At 38.9% G+C, this 18,629-nt stretch overlaps 2 protein-coding genes across 5 annotated transcripts in view; one reads left to right on the top strand and one right to left on the bottom strand.

Annotated features, from left to right (window-relative positions):
• The window catches only part of LOC139757077 (A disintegrin and metalloproteinase with thrombospondin motifs adt-1-like), a 28,412-nt gene extending 26,243 nt beyond the window's left edge, over window positions 1-2,169 (bottom strand). Inside the window, exons 1-2 of one of the 2 annotated variants that reach the window (XM_071677125.1) lie at window positions 2,058-2,169; window positions 1,218-1,319 (exon numbers count right to left, since the gene is read on the bottom strand). In XM_071677125.1, the coding sequence (XP_071533226.1) occupies window positions 1,218-1,280 (63 nt within the window). In that variant the 5' untranslated portion in view covers window positions 1,281-1,319; window positions 2,058-2,169. The remainder of the gene's footprint in view (window positions 1-1,217; window positions 1,320-2,057) is intronic. The other variant, XM_071677126.1, reaches the window with a different exon arrangement.
• Window positions 2,170-5,566: 3,397 nt separating this feature from the next.
• Window positions 5,567-18,629, top strand: part of HUWE1 (HECT, UBA and WWE domain containing E3 ubiquitin protein ligase 1) — a 139,486-nt gene continuing 126,423 nt past the window's right edge. For all 3 annotated transcript variants that reach the window (XM_071677124.1, XM_071677123.1, XM_071677122.1), the window contains exons 1-7: window positions 5,567-5,662; window positions 8,748-8,841; window positions 8,961-9,094; window positions 10,233-10,314; window positions 12,533-12,699; window positions 13,508-13,643; window positions 15,170-15,412. In XM_071677124.1, coding sequence (XP_071533225.1) covers window positions 8,797-8,841; window positions 8,961-9,094; window positions 10,233-10,314; window positions 12,533-12,699; window positions 13,508-13,643; window positions 15,170-15,412 — 807 coding nt within the window. In that variant the 5' untranslated portion in view covers window positions 5,567-5,662; window positions 8,748-8,796. The remainder of the gene's footprint in view (window positions 5,663-8,747; window positions 8,842-8,960; window positions 9,095-10,232; window positions 10,315-12,532; window positions 12,700-13,507; window positions 13,644-15,169; window positions 15,413-18,629) is intronic.

The raw sequence follows: 18,629 nt of genomic DNA, 5'->3' as shown, positions 1-18,629 counted from the left end.
TGACACAAGGAATGGAACAGTACAATCCTTGAGCACAACGCTAACCATCCCTAGGGATGTTGGCTTGGTCTTTGACCTGACCCTTAAGGATCATGTCATGATAACCAAGGGTTGCACTGTAATGCTCAAGGCTTCAAACCATCATCATCAGGGGTTGTACTGACATACCCAAGGGGTGTAACTTTCCATTCCCCCACATGAAACAGCTGCTTCTTGAGATATTATTCTAAAGATCTTTCTGACTTGTTTCTTTCTGTTTCTCATGTTTTTGAATCCATCATGGCCACTCTCAGAACTGACTGTAGCCATGTTCATGTCTGCATATTAATATATCAATGTGTATGTGTGTTTTTCTAATTACCTTTTTGAAATTACCTATGTATACAGTAAAGGAGGATGTTCTATGCTGTTAGTTCACAATATAGGGAGGGTGTTTTACACTTTCTTTGCGTGTTTTTGTGTGTGGTGTGTTCGTCTTATGTTTATGTGTGTGTCTGTATGCTTTAGTTATACCTATGGTTTATGCATGTGATGTGTAATGGTTTGCAAGTTTGTGTGTATTCTTTTGATGTGTCTGAGGTGTATATTTTTTTGTGTGTATGCTAGTGAATGTATGTGTTGTATATGGTATCTGCATGTATTCATTTATTTGTGTGCTTGATATGATTTTGTGTTTATATGTCTGTGTATGTGATATTACCTATATGTACTGTACCAGGATCTATTTCTACACTCATGGAGCCCCCACCTCATGAACTTTCTTTAGGATAAAACAGTTTACACTTATGTATGTTGTAAACTGCAAGAGATAGGTACAATGCCAATAAAAAAGTTATCACTTGCACAGTGACTTGACTAAAGACATTAAGTTTCTGAAACATATTGATGATGTACACTGTGATTAGTTACTCAAGAATAATAGGGATACAACAACCAGAGGACATAACATGATATTAATCAAGAAACATTGAAAAAATTTTGAAGTACTTTTAAAGTATAAGAGTGGTGGAAGACTGGCATGAAATGGTTGAAGACATGGCAAATGCAGAAAGCATATAGAATTTTTTTTTCAATGAAGAGAATGTTCAAGGGATTAGGCCCCATGCGTGGAAAGTTCCTTTCCCTTATGGCATGAATAGGTAATAACACATTCTTTAATTTTGTGTGTGGATGTGTTGGCCATACTAGTGGCCTGGCCCGAGGAGAGGATGTCTCACCAAGTTCTGTTGGGCAGGAGCTGAGGAAGCCAGCACCAGCAGCAGAGGGATCAGCAGTAGCATATCTTCACCTGGTTCAGCCACTCCCTACACACACTCCACCTGAAGGAGGAACACCATCTGTTTATCCCAAAAGCTATACTTAGGTAACAAATCACGCTTAGACAACTTTTTTTCATAAAAGTGAATCTCATAACCCATTGTCTCAAACCCTTAAGCACAGGCGACTTTAAGGTCTGATGGCCTGGCCTTTGACCTGATCCTGAAGGGGTCAGGCCATCGTATTCGCTCGTTGCAACGTTGTACTCAAGGGTCGTGCCGTCGGGGTTACTGGACAAGTGCAGGAGGCCATTGTCAGGTACCGTGGCCTGCAGCTGACTTGCACCATCCACGGTGGCCGCACCCACCTAGTAGACCAGTTGTAGCATCCCTAGCACGAGACGGGGCGCTTCAAGAGGCCCACCATCCCAGGCCTAACACCACTAATGCAATGGTGAACTGCGGCACCAAGTCTACAAGCTTTAAGATTTATATGATCTCTCGTTCGTAGTTTTCAAGGCAGAATGTCCTTATCCATGCAACGTACTTGGATATGTCTTTTTGTAATCTGAGGATATTTATCATTATTATTATTATCATCATCACAGTATGAGGTCGATGCCAAACGTGCCACCCTCAGCACCATACGATTACAGAAATGTTCATCTGTTCACAGTCTGACCTGCCATGGTACACGAGTACTGACCTCACCTTGACCTGACGTTGGTATACCAACACTGACCTCACCTTGACCTGACCCTGGTGCACTTGAGGTGTGTGTATATAGTTCGAGACGCCTACCTGTGAATTGATGTTCAGACGGGAAAAGTAAAAAAATCTTGAGCTTGGTGAAGATCTATAACCTTTGAAGGCGACGCTGGAGGCACTGCCCCCCGCCCGCCCGCACCTCGGTATATATACCATACTACAGCCCCCTCCACCAAACCACAAACAGCGCCCCTATCCCTGGCCCGCACATGCTGGAGTTAGCGCAGCAACATACAATTATCTCCCATCACAGGATCTCGAACACCACCATAATCGGCACGGTCAATACTCGTCATGCTTTTCTTCCTCCAATCCCATAAGTACCTCCCTGCTCACGGGTCGCACCGTTCTCCAGGTGTTCCGTGTTACCCAGAACATACCATCACCCTCATCATAACCATCATCATCCTGATAACGTTACTCCTCATGAACCCTCCTCTTCACACGCACTTGTTTCCTCATGCAACTTTATCACCTGATTTTGACCTTGCGCCGTCCTTTGGTTGGAACTCCTATGCTAGTGTCCCTCAATTGTAGACAATGGACCTATGCCACAGTCCTGATTCTCTCCCCAGAGGATGTCGAACTTCCGTGGTGATAGTGTTTTGTATTTCTTAAGACAGAATTTTGAGAGTTGAGTCAAGAAACAGAAGCGCATGAGGTATACCGTTACTGGCCCACTCGAAATCCGATGGTGTGGTCACGAACTCGCTTTACGACACGAGACACCACAGTTTCTTAAGTTCATTTCGGTCGCTCATCTATAGGAAGATCAATGTCTCATTGAAGGCTAATCGATACCGCCTCTTTGATATTGATTTTGCTGTTACTGGTGTCCGTGTCTTCTGGTCCCAGTGGGGCACTGGTGCCTCATGTTCGTAATTTGAAAGTCTATGAACTGTATCCCAGAACTCTACAAGAAAATCACATTTTTTTTATACACTTTTCTTCCCTTCAAGTTGGACGTGATTAGGCATGTCTACCACTTCTAGGTCAATTATAAAAAAATAGAATTCACTTGTTCAGTACCTGTCGCACCAGCAAATAGACCCTACCACCAGAAAAGTGATGTGCCATATGCCATCAAGATGAAACATCACAAGCTGACAGCCTTCCAACACCAGCTGCTGGCGGACGGATCTTCGACTCGTTCCGTCCGTCAGCACTTTGCACCCACATAACCTGCATACCATTATGTGATTGTGCTAGTAGGGAGCGGTGTGTAGCGCCGTACTCCCTTGCACGCGGCAGGTGCCACCCACCCTCACCCGATTGATTTCTGAACCCCTTGAGCACAAGGGTACGATCCCCGAGCACAACCTGACGACTCTCGAACTCTACGATATACGACTGGTCAAAGCCCAGGCCATCGTCGTACCCAAGGGTTCTGCCCAGGTTCAAGGGTTGTGCCGTCGTATTCAGGGGAGTGCCTTCATGTTCAAGGGTCGTACCGTCGTGTTCAAGGGTCGCACCGTCGTGCTTCAGGGGTTCATGTTGGTGGAATCACAGGGTGCAGAAGCCGAGCTACACACTACCAGGAGACATGAGGGAGCAACCCACACATTATGGCAACATTATCTGGGATGACGAACACCACAATCACAGTCAAATGTTGTGTATTTACAGTGGAAGGTCAGCCTGGGGTAGTGTAAGAAGATCTTGTGGTAGGACCAGGAGGTCTTGTGGTAGGAGCACGAGATGAAGTCAAAAAGTATCTTAGTATTGCCAAACTGCCATGGAAAGAAAAAGCTCAGTATGGAGGCATTGCAAACGGCAAAATAATCAAGCAGTGTTTGAGACTCTAGAGGCCGAGGAATGATTATAATGAATTGAGTAATCAGTCGAAGCTATCCCATAAATAAGGAACAATTAAAAACATATGTAGAAACGAAAGGAATAAGATAAAACTATGGACTGCAAGAAGAATATGTGTTAGGATCTGAATGGTATGATTAATCTGCAATGCTGAAGATGGTCGCTGCAGCATGACCGGACTGGCTGGACCTGACTGGCATCATCTGGGTGGCACAAACTGGCTGGCGTGACCTGACTGGCATCACCTGGCTGGCACAAACTGGCTGCCGTGACCTGACTGGCATCACCTGACTGGCACAACTCGTCGGGACGGGAACCTCTTTAATGCAGAACATGAAAATCAATACACAGACTAACAAAACTTTAAGAAATAGATTTTATAATCATACTGGAAACTCGAAAGATTACACAGATAAAGAAAGGTGAAGAGGCCATATCACAACCTACATGGGAGTGATGTAATAGGAGGGACACAAAGAGAAGTTGATTATCATGTTCAAAACTATTACATCCAAACTCCATGAGGTAAGATTGGTAATGAGTATTCAAAAAAAGACTTTACCTTAGGTCTTGCCACTGTGGATGTGAAGATAGAGGTGTAGTGAAGATGTGAGTATTTTAGTAAAGTTTAGCGTATAGTGAAGATGTAGTTTAATGAAGATGTGTGAAGCAAACATGGCCTTTCTTACCTGACCCTTAGAATTATTCAAACTAGGTTCAAAGGCTGACCCCACTGAAAATATTTCTTTGCCCCTAAAAGTATCCTAGGTTTATCTGTATGTCTGTCTATGAAGAAAACCTTTGTTCCGATATGTAATAGGTCTAAAGACAGTGGTATCGAAGGTGTAGTGTAATATGATAGCCTTCGCACTGAAGATTACGATGTAGCAGAGATTATTGTGAATACTACGATTTAGTGAACATAATGGTGCAGTGAAGATATGGGGTGAAGTGAAGGTAAAGGGTATGGTGATGATAGGCTTTGACTAACCCAAGTTTCAAGTATGAAAATGTGAAGTCCTTTTATGAAGATGAGGGTGTCGTAAAGATGGCCTTTGACAGGTCTCAAAGTTATACTAGTTATGAACGCGATGATAATGAATTATTAGTATTATTATTATCAATATTATTATTATTATTCATTCTATTATTACTATTATCATCATTATTATAATTAGTTATTATTATTATTGTTATTATTATTATTATTATTATTATTATTATTATTATTATTATTATTATCATTATTATTATTATTGTTGTTATTATCATTATTTAATATCATTATAATTATTATTATTATTATTATTATCATTATTATTGTCGAGTATTATCAATCTTAGAAAGTTGTGTAGGATGGTTAAACAGGTGTTTACCTACGGTGAATAATGAATCATTACAAATGACCAATTTATCAGTTTATTGTTGTGGATGACCATGTGGCATCAATAAGCTCTAATCTCATTATCATGTTAATTGGAGATAGTTAATATGAGGTTATTTGCTTGAGATACCATTATGTTAGAAGGTTGTTGAGGGTATGTGGAAAAGTGCTGCGTAGCCATGCGATTGGTTTGGTCACCTTTACCACTGGCAAGAGGTAGTATGTAAATACTCGTAAATAGATGAGTTTACGGGTTCATTAGTAACTTTCGTAAGGAGGAATGTTGCCGGTGAAATTATTTTTTCTTCTTTTTTTTCGAAGTTAGCGGTGGTATTGCGGGTGTCGCTCGTCAGCCGTCCTGATGCCAGCGCCATCTGCAGCCACAGTTTGAGTTGCAGTGTTTTTCCTGTCGCGATATTTCTGGATCCTGAAATATAAGGTACTGTAGGGCAAGAGTAGCTGATAGATTTACCTAAAAAGGCTACTTAAACGTTTGAATGAAAACTAGAACTCATATGTAAATTGTAAGCCTTACAGAAGAATGTAAGCGCAAGAAAATGTTATTGTTTTGGGAAGGTTGATTCTTGGTGACGACACACGGGCACTTGTCAGCAACAAAAGAATGAAATGCTTCGTAGGTTTGGATGTGTTCACCGAATTAAAGCCATGGGGAGTATGTGATGGGCACGCGAAGATGAAAGCTATACATGTGTGGGAGGTGTAGGTCGTGGGGAGGCGTGCAGAGGGAGGGTTAGTGGGGACCTGACGGGTAGAGCCTAGCGCTGGAATCTGACTCCTTCAAAACCTGCTTGTCACTCTCCTGTACCGTCTGCCACTACACCATCTACTTGTAGTCTGGCCTCTCACATGGTACTACACCACTGGTGGCCAACCCAGACTACTATTAGCTTGTAACTGAACCGGAAAATACAGTGTGAAACGATCCTCCTGGGTTTGTTTACATTAGACAAATTCTTGAAAGTTTAGCTTATTTTCTTCATATCTTGTGTCTGTTAAATACTATGAAATTTCTTTTCACTTTTATTAATACTGATTACTATAGTTTCACTTGCAAATGATTCATCTGAATTATATGACAGGTATTGGTAGATAATTTCCTTTTGTAGTTGTTTGTACTTTAAGGTAGCAAAATTCCTATAGATTTTGAGATAATGATTTCATGATTATGAATCATATATTGCTAGTTAAGAGAGAAAAGAAGTAGATAGGTGTCAGTAAATGAATTTATGAAATATTTTGGGAATTATTTACATGGTGGTTATTTTGCCAACAAGCACAACAAATTCATTAATGTATTAGCACTTATGGGTCCAACACTATTTGTACACTTTATTTTCCAATCTGTTGCTTAATGCTAAATTCATTCCAACTATCATCTCCTCCTAGATTAATTTGAGATGGGCTATGTTTAGCAATTGGTTAGATTTATTGTTTTCACTATTAACAGTTTTCCTGCACTTCTGGATGGTGACCCTGATGGACTAGAACTGGTATTTTTGTAAATGTTTGCAGAAGTTTTTCTAGGAAAAGTTGATTGATATGTTTTAAAGTATGGTGATTATATGATAAAGAATTGCACTGAAATGTTGGATATTTCCTAGTTAAGGTGGAGACAATGGGAGAATTATTTGGCATTATGTCATTGTACTCACTGGTGTCAGTATGTTGTGAAACAGCCCCAGCCAATTATTTATGGTTTATTATTTAATGAAATGGAAATCGATTGTGGACTGTTAGTTATAATGATTTGCAGTGATATCTTATTATGAGAAAGAATGAGACTTTCAGGTAGTAATTTTTACTCATTATTCCATGACAGTGTTAGTAATGGGATGAGGTATAGAGGATAGGAAAAGTGTGGCCTGATAATGTATTAGTGGGTGGACCACTTATCAGTTCCTCCAGAAGTATTGAAAACTTGGCTAACTTTTTCATGGCTGAGATTTACCCTCATTATCAGTTTTACAGGTGCACAGTGCTGGATGTATTATTTGCTCTATTATGCCACAGGAAATATGCATTTGAAATTTTTTTAGCATTCCCATCTTAAACCTAGTAAAATCTCTCAATTTAGATTTTGTAAGAGTTTATTTGTAATGTCATTGATGTACTTTTTAAGTCTTTTGGGATGGGCCTGGGGTCTTTCTATTTAGGAATTTTAGCGGTTTTACCTTGCAACTAGGTAAATTAAAGTTTGAGTATGGTTAAATGTGCAGTTTAGGAGCACAGAAATTAAATGGATTAAGTAGTAACTCATATCAGTGGACACCCTACTCTTTGTAAAGTGATTTAGAAGATTGCAGATGAGATATAAGGACAATGAGTGATTCAGCAATAGTGGATAAGTGGGAGGAGTTTTATATATTTTGGAAAATATGGGGTAAATTAACATAGAAGTAGATGAAACCTTTGTAGTCAACAATACCCTTGAAACCTTCACCTGACTAGTCATAGTAGGCAAGATTTACTTTAATGCACAGTGCTGTAGTCGAAATATATTTGTGTTAATGGGATCTCTTCTGTCCTTTCACATATTCAAGAATGTTGCTTAGAATTGATATGCTTGCAGGAACACTTTTACATGTATGTAGCTCACAAATGTCTTAGCAACTGAATCCAAGTAGCTGATCATGTGATGTTTTTATTTTCTCCCAATAATTTCAAAATAAGGTAAATTTTGGTTATTTGGTGGAATTTGGCGAGAAATATAGAATATAACTGCTGTAAGCAAAAGTTGCCATAACTACAATCAAGATCTGTATAAAGATAGGGACTCAAAGCTGTTAAACACATAGCAGATATAACATTTCACTAGGGCATCTAATACCTATATATTTTTACACCATAGTGCATTTCAGAAAATGTTTAATAACTAGGTGCTTCTCCTTCAAATTGTATAAACACATGTTAATACCAGAATGCTCTGCCTTCTCAGTCTTTATGCAAGCATTCACTCATTATCCTTCTAAGATGGCTGTTATGTAATGCCTTCGTGATTCAGAGCAGGTCCCAGGAAGCCAATCACCCCTAAAATAGCCTGACCAAGCAAAGAAGCAACACTGTGGTTTGATTACAGGCTAAATTGTGTGGCAAGAAGGGCCTCTTAAAATTATTTCAAGTTATCTCATTACTGCGTTCATAAGGTTTTTGACATTTGCAATCACTTAAGTCAGATGTTTGTACTCAAAGTTTTTAAAGTAAATTTACAATAGCCAGTCCTGTAGAAGACTGGGACTACCATTAAACCAGAGCAAAAAGGAATGATGTAGGCCCACACCATTCAGAGGAAGTTCTCCAATGCCAACCAATACTTAAAATAGCTTGAATAAGTAAAGTAGTAACACCATAGCTTGATTGCAGACTAAATTTTGTTGTTAGAAGGGCCTCTTAAACCATTTGAAGGTATTTCATTGCTGCATTCACAAGGTTTTTATGATTTTGATCACTTTTGTCAATGTTTTTGTACTCAGTTATTAAAGGAAATTTACGATAATATATTTCAGGCTGGATGAACAGTGGATGAGGAATGAATGAGCTGGCACTTGTGCCAAGATGAAGATCGACCGCTCAAAATTAAAGAAAAGCAGTTCTGAAGTTGTAAGTATGAAGTGTGAATTATATTTATTTACCTGATTAAGATAATGTTTTTGAACTGGTGAGTTGAGGCTTGGTATGAAATTTGATGCCTTAAGACAATTTGTTTTGACTTTTCTCAGCCTGGAGATTGTGGATGGTTAATAGAAAAATTACAGAACTGCAGCAATGAGGAACTACTTCCAGTCTTACGGAGTGTGGAGTCTTGGAGCTATGGAAAATGTGAGCTTTATCATTGGATTGATGTTCTTGACAGGTAAGTTATTTTTTATGATTCATTTGTGTCATAACTATATGCATACTGATTTTAACTTTACTGTCTTATGTCAGTCTTTTGTTTTTCATTTATCTTGTTTTGTGTCCTTTCTGTCCAGGCATTGGCTAATCTCTGTCACCATAATAGGTGACTGACTGCAGGATCCAGGGTTTAGATTAGTAGTGGCTGAGTGTGCTGGGGTAGTCATTAAATGGTGCTCACTGTTTGATTTCTCTTGTCAAGATATTTTGCTGTAACGAACAGAACTTTTGTGTTGATGGGTAATTGTTTAGTTCTTACAAATAGACCATTGTTTGAAGTCAGAAATGCTTTAGTAAGATGAGATACTTTCAAGTAGGCATATGTAAAAGATTTTTGGAATGTAGTAAATGATGTAAGACAAGGTTTGCTGGAGTATTCAAGTACTTACATACCCACTTATTTATCTACCCATCCATCTGTTTTCATATGTTTATGTTATTTTCAGTCTACAGATGATTGACAAATTGATTCTTGCAACCCCCCATAATTTTAGTTGTAATCATCAAAACAAAAACTCTGATTGATTTGGTTCACAAATACTCCCTCAAGTTCATCTTTGAAAATTCACTTTTTCCTTTTTATTTTGTCTATGCACAATGATTTCCTCACATGTTCAAGTTGTTTCTATTCCTTTCTTTTCCTCCTGTCTTGTACCATGTATCCATGCTATTTCCATGCTCTCCACCACAAACATCCCTCAAAAAATCCATCTCAGTAGCATGGATTGTAAGATGGTTTTGTATTGGTACCCACAATTATTTGCATTAAGTTTAGTTGCATCAGTGCTAAATACATATCGCACTATACTTGGTGGCTACACTTTTTTTCTTTCCTAGGTATTGTCATGTTTCATTTTCCTTGTGGTTATTCGCAAATATGCATATGTGTATAGCGTTTACCAGAAGTTCAGCAATATCATTAATAATGGAAAGGCTCATTGATAAGTTTAACAGATTCTTCAGGTTATACTGTACTTTATTCTGTTGCTGTCCTTATGAGAGCTAAGTTCTGTTATGAAATTTGAATTGTGAACTAAGATATCCTATGTTTCATCTGTTTTGTTTGTACAATACTCAAGTTAGTACTCATGTTTCAGATTTGATACAATCTTAGAGGAAGCAGCAGAGAAAGATGAAGACAAATGGGTGTTGCCATGTGACCTTCCAGAAAATGGCCATGTAAGTAATATTTGTGTTTTTAATGTTCTCATTTTTTTTTGTTCTGCTTTTTTTTTTATGTAAAACAAGATGTTTAACTTTTTTGTGAAATTATGTTCCTTTATTTTTTCATTATACTTGATCACCTTCTCCCCTCGTTAGTGCAAGGAAACAGATGAAAGAATGGCCCAACCCACCCACATACACATAGGGGAGAAAGAATACTTTCCATGTATTCCCTGTGTGTCGTAGAAGGCGACTAAAGGGGGCGGGAGCTGGGGGCTCGAAACCTTCTCCTCCTTGTATTTTAACTTTCTAAAAGGAGAAACAGAAGTTACTTTATGTATGCAGTTAAAACCCATCCATACAAGCTCTTGCATATATGACAGGATTACCTCGAGGTGAATACACACATAAAGCGTACATCAGGACATAGATGTATTAAACACACATGCAGTGCTCTCCGTAATATAGTGGAATACTGGTTTCTGTGATAAACTGGAATACTTAATAAAAAGCAAATAGATGATTACATGCATAGGAGAAACTTTCACACCAGTAGACATCACGGATTTAAGGAAAGGTCATGCATTATAGATCTTGTTAATTTCTGTAATGGAGTAAACTTTGTATTATTTACAAGACAAATAGGTAAACTTTATTCCCATATTCATAGAAAGTATTTGATGCTACCATGTCCGAGGTTGATTAAAACTGTCACATCTCCAGACAGACACTGGATTTATGTGAGCTGAGTGACACCTCTGCATGGATATTTTATAGTTGGGCTTTGTGTCCCCATTTTAAGGGCACATGCAGAGTGTGGCTGGTGGCATAGATGGTAATGCATGATACTCTTTTCCTAATGTCAGTCATCCCCTGCCATTCCAATGAGAGCACCATTTTGTGAGCTTTCAAGGAAGGAAATTGAGCATCTTTTAGTTAGATCAAGATAACCAAGCAGATAATGATCCAGAATTATATGTCAGTGATGATTTGTCATCTGATCACATGGAGAAGGATTTTGTGGACCCTGCTACTAACAGCAGCAGAAGTGAAATTTGACCAAGATGAGGCAGGAGAGTTTTCTAGCAAAAGTGGATGTAATGTTGCCAGTCCTTGTTAGACTTTGACAATGCTGCATTTGACTGGCATTTCTGGCAATATTCCAAAATAAGATGGTGTAGCAGTAATGAAAATAATTTCATTCATTCATGCTGATTATAACAAAAGATTTATATGATATAAATTGGTCTATTTATATCTTTGATGCCAGTTCACCTTAGGAACTCCTCAAAAGGATAGCCATGGCAAAAGATTCTCCATAACTAGTGAACTCTAGCTGTTATGATGTAAAACATAATGATAATTAGTAATTAATTTTTCAGTTCAGGTAAAACAACTCCCCTTGTTCTTGCTCTAACTAAAGCATTCTCACTCAAATATTAACTTGTAGTGTGTTCTAAAAGGAATATGATGCCTGAAGCTAGAGTAGGGGTCAATTAAATTTTGCTTGAACCAAATACTCAGTACAATGTTTTTATGTTTCAGTACATGATTGGTTAAAATGTAATGAAAAGAATGCATGATTTAGTGGTGCTGAAGTCTTGTGTGTGTGAACTAGATGCTGTATGCACATGGTCACTTGGGTCACTGTGTTTATTAATATACACCTTAAGGACCACTTTCACATGGTTCCTACAAGTTTGAGGCTGCACTCCACATAGGAACAGGGAAATGATGGACTTCTTTGGAGTAAGAAGGTGTTCAACTAGACCATTTTCCTTTCTTTTCACTGATGATGGTACATCACTATAAGTCACCTCTCAATTATGGTGTAACCTTTTGTAGGTGGAGTCATGTATCCCCATCTCATGTATACTGAAACAGAATTAGAAATGATAGGTAGATGGAAATGTCCAAGTTTAGATGGAAGTATTAACATAGTGCAAGATTAACTGTGTGAGTTTCATTTATTGTTATAAGGAGTGATTAGTATTTGGATGAGGCTGGTTATGAGTCACAGCTCATGAGAAAAAAAGTACTTTTTTATTATCTATATATACCCAGAGATAGGGTCCTTTGACATTATTTGAGCTTAGCATCTCTTTAAAGATAGCTGCATATATCTAAATGAAGAGAATTGGAGGAATTCTGCTCTGTGAAAATTACTGATCAAGAATAAGAGTGTTAATTTGGGAGCTCGGTTCTATTTAAGTTGCATTTATATATGTTGCAGGTCCAGGAATTGGTTGTATGGGTGTTACACTTCACAACATTGCTGGTGGAGCATTCCTTCTCCCGCCATCTCTACTCTTCTGTGGAGCACCTCATTACCCTCCTATCATCCACATCCATGACTGTTGTCTTGGCAGTTCTAAATTTGCTATACATGTTCAGCAAAAGGTAAGGCAGGCATGAAGGATGAGCATATACAAAATTTTAGCATACTTGAAGTCTGGTAAAGTGATAGTAATTTTGAAGTAGGAATGTTGAGCCTGTGTTAATGTATTTACCATTCAGAATTACCAAAGTGGGCATGTTCATCATTATGTTTGCCTTCATGCTAGTATCAGCATCTGGTTTTAAAAGACAGGGTTTTGCTCTCATTAGATCAGTCACCTTACCTTGAAAATCTTTTTCAAGGACTGATAACCCACTTAACATTTCTAAGACTACCTTGTTTGCCTAACTAAATTGGGCATGAGGGTAGATACATTTCTCTGGACAGATGTAGTCAGTTCTGGAAAGCCATATATTGCTTTCAGCATTTCTGCACCTCTTGTTTTGTGGTTTTTAGTTGCACAACTTTAAAAAAAAGTTATTTCAATTTTGAGATTGATGAATAGTACTGGAGATCCCCTTTAACAAAAAATTATAAACATAGTAAAATTTTGAAGATGTACACACAGCTAGACTTTATTTATTATGAACTTGTATATAGCATGAAAAGTGTGTTAGTATTGGTAAAGGTTTCTGTATATGTAATTGAAGGCTTTTGTTTACTTTATCTAGGTAAGAATGTGTTAAAAGAGTTGGTGAGTGATTAAAAAGAAAATTCAATGTTGCATACTATACCTTTTAACAGTGCATAAGTTTGATGAATTTGTTTACTTTTTGCTCACTGCTCCTCCCAACTTTATGAAACTAGGGATTTTAAAAGTGTTCTTCTTTTGAAATGGAGGTTTCATTTCTAAGTATTTCAATGTTTCAGGTCAAATTTTATCACTCGGCTAGCAGTAGCACCTCGACAGGCACTCTTATTGCGCCTCATTAACTTGGGAGAGCCTTGGGGTGGCAAGGACAATGGATTTGGTCTGGCACAATGTTGTCAGAACCTTCCTTTATCGGTAAGTTGATTATTAAGATACCTTTTATTCTTCAGAATGAGTAGTACATGACATTGTTGTAATGCATTTACATGTTTTTATAGATATATGTTTCAGATTATTACTGTTGATATTCTCTTTGCTTTTTTGCACTGGACTGCATTTTATATATCTTTCATGCACCACAATCACTGCTGATATGCTAAGTTTGCACAGACATGTCATATTCATTTTCACACTATTCATTTATGTTATGTCTTTTTCCCTCTGATTACTTATGTCATTCATATAACATGTTTTCTGCATGTTCCTCTTTCATTGTGGTAAATCATATTTTTCTTGGAGGCATAAAATTTTACCTTGTTTCTTGTGACAACAGTTTTGTTTTGAAAAAGATATAGCTACATTGCACTGGCATTGCTCACCACCAGTTGATGTATCATGATCCACCCCATGTCTGTGCCTTCATGGTCACAGCATAGTTAAGTAAGATCCAGTTATTATGTATGTTTACAAAGAAATTTTGTGCAAGCTTGAAAGTATGGTAAAAGTTGTGGTTGGACCCACTATGCTGGCACCTATCGCTCTAGTGGCTAGTTTGTCTGCAGCATAATGCCATTCTTCACACTCAGAAAATGTTGGGATAATTATTGAATTCATGAATCTTCATTGGTTCAAGGTACAGTGCAGTATTTTGAATATATGTGGTTGAGTTTTTTTTTTTTTGGCTGGATATTTACTGGTCAAGTAGTCACTCTTTAAAAAGAGAGGGAGGGGTAGGTGGACAGGGAATGTAGTCTCCCATTTATTATGTTATTAATTTAATGTTTCACATATACCAAGATTGTTGTGTTGTGCTAACTGCAACCTTTCTGGATACAAATCATATCCCAGCTGATAATGAAGGATGGAAAGACCCACTGATAGAATGTGGAACATAAAAGGACTTTCAAAGTGCATGCAGGGCTTGTAACTTCTTTTCCAGTGTTGATTAAAGACACTAGACAGGTATTGTAGATGGGATGAATGTCATATGGGAACAGCTAGTAGACTAGTGCAATGGTGTCTGCCTTCATCCATTTCTACATAAAAGGGGACTCAGAGAAGGAGATAGAAAGATAGAGTGAAAGAAACTTTTGAATTATTAGGGCCTGAACATGCAGGAGGGTGAGAGGCATGCAAAAGTAGAATGAATTGGAGCTTTATGGTGTACAGGGTGTGGCATGCTGTAAATGGGATGAACCAAGGCAAATGAAGTATTCAGTACATGACTGTAGGTGGAGGGCTATATTTTCAGTATAATATGAATGACAGCTGAGGAATAGATGGGACCAAGGTGAGTCCACTTTTTGATGCTACCTCACAGTGGTGAGAAAGGCAACAAGTATGATTAACTGTTTTAGGCTTATGAAAGACTGACTTGGGCCATCCTCCTGTTTAGTGAGAAAGGTCTTTCTGATGGAATTTTTTTTCAACTTTTGGCTTTTCCATTATAACTTGCTTGGTTTGTAATGTCCTAACTAATTTATCATCTTGTTTCACTTTAGGCTTTTCCAGAGAATGCAACTACACTTCATTATGAATTTTATGGCGAACATCAGCAGCAGCAACAGTATCAGCCTGCAGATGGAGCAACTAGCAGTGGTAGTGGGAGTAGCAGTAGCAGCAGTAATAGAAGCAACAGTTCTATAATTACAATTCATATAGATAATATGCAAAATATTAGCAAATCACCTGCGCAAGTTATGGAGGAACTTCTGCAGGTTTATAAAGTGCCTATAGAAAAACAGGTGAGAATGAACAGGGTTAGTGGTTAGTTGTGTACTGTTATGATGGGAAGGGTTCAGAGCCTTTGCAAAGAATTGAGTGCTGAGCATATTGAGTTGGGAATGTACTAGGAAGTCCATGTTTCATCATATAAGTGTTTGTGGTTTGTGCACTGATCGTTCCGAGTACTCTGTTTTTGTGAGTAGCAGCTTTGTTACACTTGCTTTTGACAAGGGTGGATGACCATGCAAATAATGTACTGTGTGAAGTCGAGCAAATATGTTGTTTGTAGAGTACATTAAGGGATTTTCCTTGTAAAGATGTTACCAGTCAGTGATCTGAGGGCATTAGTTTATTGCTTTTGTGTAGACACTTGTAGTTTGGGGCCTGAGTGTTATGTGTCTCTATGTGATACCCAGAATAGTGGGTATTTTGTTATCCTCCCCTCTCATTTATATTTAATTTTCTAAAAGAAGGAACAGAGTGGGGCCAGGTGAGGATATTCCACAAAGGCCCAGTCCTCTGTTCTTAATGCTACCTCGCTTATGCGGGAAATGGTGAATAGTTTGAAAGAAAAAGAAAGGAACTATTGGCCATTCAAGGTGATGAGAGGGTGCTGTTTGGATTCATATCCATCTGGGGTCAGAAGGGTAATTGAAGACTAATGTGGAGATGTAGACAGTCTTCTCCTGATGAGGCAGTATTACAATTATGTAATGTAGTGTTGCATGTTTGTTGTAGGTTTTGTTGAGTCAGAATGCTGGATTGTGATTGTAAGGTCACAGGCATATGAGAGGACCTTTACTTTTTTTTTACCCTGTGGCCTGATGGAGGTAATGGGAAATCATATAGAAAGAGATTGAAGAGGCTTGGAGTTCCTTGGGAACTCCATTGCAGAGCTTCAGGGTTGTAGAGGTAAATCCTTTGATTTTTGTTGCACATGACATTTTCCATTCTGTACACAGTCTCTCCTGGTACTTCCCCACACAGGTCTCCTTCCCAAGCTCACTTACTCTCACCACCTTCTTCACCCCAACATTCACTCCTCTTTTCTGAAAACCCATACTAATCTTCACCTTAGCCTCCACAAGATAATGATCAGACATCCCTCCAGTTGCACCTCTCAGCACATTAACATCCAAAAGTCTCTCTTTCGCACGCCTGTCAATTAACACGTAATCCAATAACGCTCTCTGGCCATCTCTCCTACTTACATAAGTATACTTATGTATATCTCGCTTTTTAAACCAGGTATTCCCAATCATCAGTCCTTTTTCAGCACATAAATCTACAAGCTCTTCACCATTTCCATTTACAACACTGAACACCCCATGCATACCAATTATTCCCTCAACTGCCACATTACTCACCTTTGCATTCAAATCACCCATCACTATAACCCGGTCTCGTGCATCAAAACCGCTAACACATTCATTTAGCTGCTCCCAAAACACTTGCCTCTCATGATCTTTCTTCTCATGCCCAGGTGCATATGCACCAATAATCACCCACCTCTCTCCATCAACTTTCAATTTTACCCATATTAATCGAGGTGAGAACAATGGAAGTAAGGGGAGTCGGGGAGGAATGGGATGTATTTAGGGAATCAGTGATGGATTGCGCAAAAGATGCTTGTGGCATGAGAAGAGTGGGAGGTGGGCTGTTTAGAAAGGGTAGTGAGTGGTGGGATGAAGAAGTAAGAGTATTAGTGAAAGAGAAGAGAGAGGCATTTGGACGATTTTTGCAGGGAAAAAATGCAATTGAGTGGGAGAAGTATAAAAGAAAGAGACAGGAGGTCAAGAGAAAGGTGCAAGAGGTGAAAAAAAGGGCAAATGAGAGTTGGGGTGAGAGACTATCAGTAAATTTTAGGGAGAATAAAAAGATGTTCTGGAAGGAGGTAAATAGGGTGCGTAAGACAAGGGAGCAAATGGGAACTTCAGTGAAGGGCGTAAATGGGGAGGTGATAACAAGTAGCGGTGATGTGAGAAGGAGATGGAATGAGTATTTTGAAGGTTTGTTGAATGTGTCTGATGACAGAGTGGCAGATATAGGGTGTTTTGGTCGAGGTGGTGTGCAAAGTGAGAGGGTTAGGGAAAATGATTTGGTAAACAGAGAAGAGGTAGTAAAAGCTTTGCGGAAGATGAAAGCCGGCAAGGCAGCAGGTTTGGATGGTATTGCAGTGGAATTTATTAAGAAAGGGGGTGACTGTATTGTTGACTGGTTGGTAAGGTTATTTAATGTATGTATGACTCATGGTGAGGTGCCTGAGGATTGGCGGAATGCGTGCATAGTGCCATTGTACAAAGGCAAAGGGGATAAGAGTGAGTGCTCAAATTACAGAGGTATAAGTTTGTTGAGTATTCCTGGTAAATTATATGGGAGGGTATTGATTGAGAGGGTGAAGGCATGTACAGAGCATCAGATTGGGGAAGAGCAGTGCGGTTTCAGAAGTGGTAGAGGATGTGTGGATCAGGTGTTTGCTTTGAAGAATGTATGTGAGAAATACTTAGAAAAGCAAATGGATTTGTATGTAGCATTTATGGATCTGGAGAAGGCATATGATAGAGTTGATAGAGATGCTCTGTGGAAGGTATTAAGAATATATGGTGTGGGAGGCAAGTTGTTAGAAGCAGTGAAAAGTTTTTATCGAGGATGTAAGGCATGTGTACGTGTAGGAAGAGAGGAAAGTGATTGGTTCTCAGTGAATGTAGGTTTGCGGCAGGGGTGTGTGATGTCTCCATGGTTGTTTAATTTGTTTATGGATGGGGTTGTAAGGGAGGTAAATGCAAGAGTCCTGGAAAGAGGGGCAAGTATGAAGTCTGTTGGGGATGAGAGAGCTTGGGAAGTGAGTCAATTGTTGTTCGCTGATGATACAGCGCTGGTGGCTGATTCATGTGAGAAACTGCAGAAGCTGGTGACTGAGTTTGGTAAAGTGTGTGGAAGAAGAAAGTTGAGAGTAAATGTGAATAAGAGCAAGGTTATTAGGTACAGTAGGGGTGAGGGTCAAGTCAATTGGGAGGTGAGTTTGAATGGAGAAAAACTGGAGGAAGTGAAGTGTTTTAGATATCTGGGAGTGGATCTGTCAGCGGATGGAACCATGGAAGCGGAAGTGGATCATAGGGTGGGGGAGGGGGCGAAAATTTTGGGAGCCTTGAAAAATGTGTGGAAGTCGAGAACATTATCTCGGAAAGCAAAAATGGGTATGTTTGAGGGAATAGTGGTTCCAACAATGCTGTATGG

Source organism: Panulirus ornatus, chromosome 24, assembly GCF_036320965.1.
Source record: "Panulirus ornatus isolate Po-2019 chromosome 24, ASM3632096v1, whole genome shotgun sequence".
NCBI classification, from domain to species: domain Eukaryota; kingdom Metazoa; phylum Arthropoda; class Malacostraca; order Decapoda; family Palinuridae; genus Panulirus; species Panulirus ornatus.
This window is presented reverse-complemented; position numbering and strand designations above follow the sequence as displayed.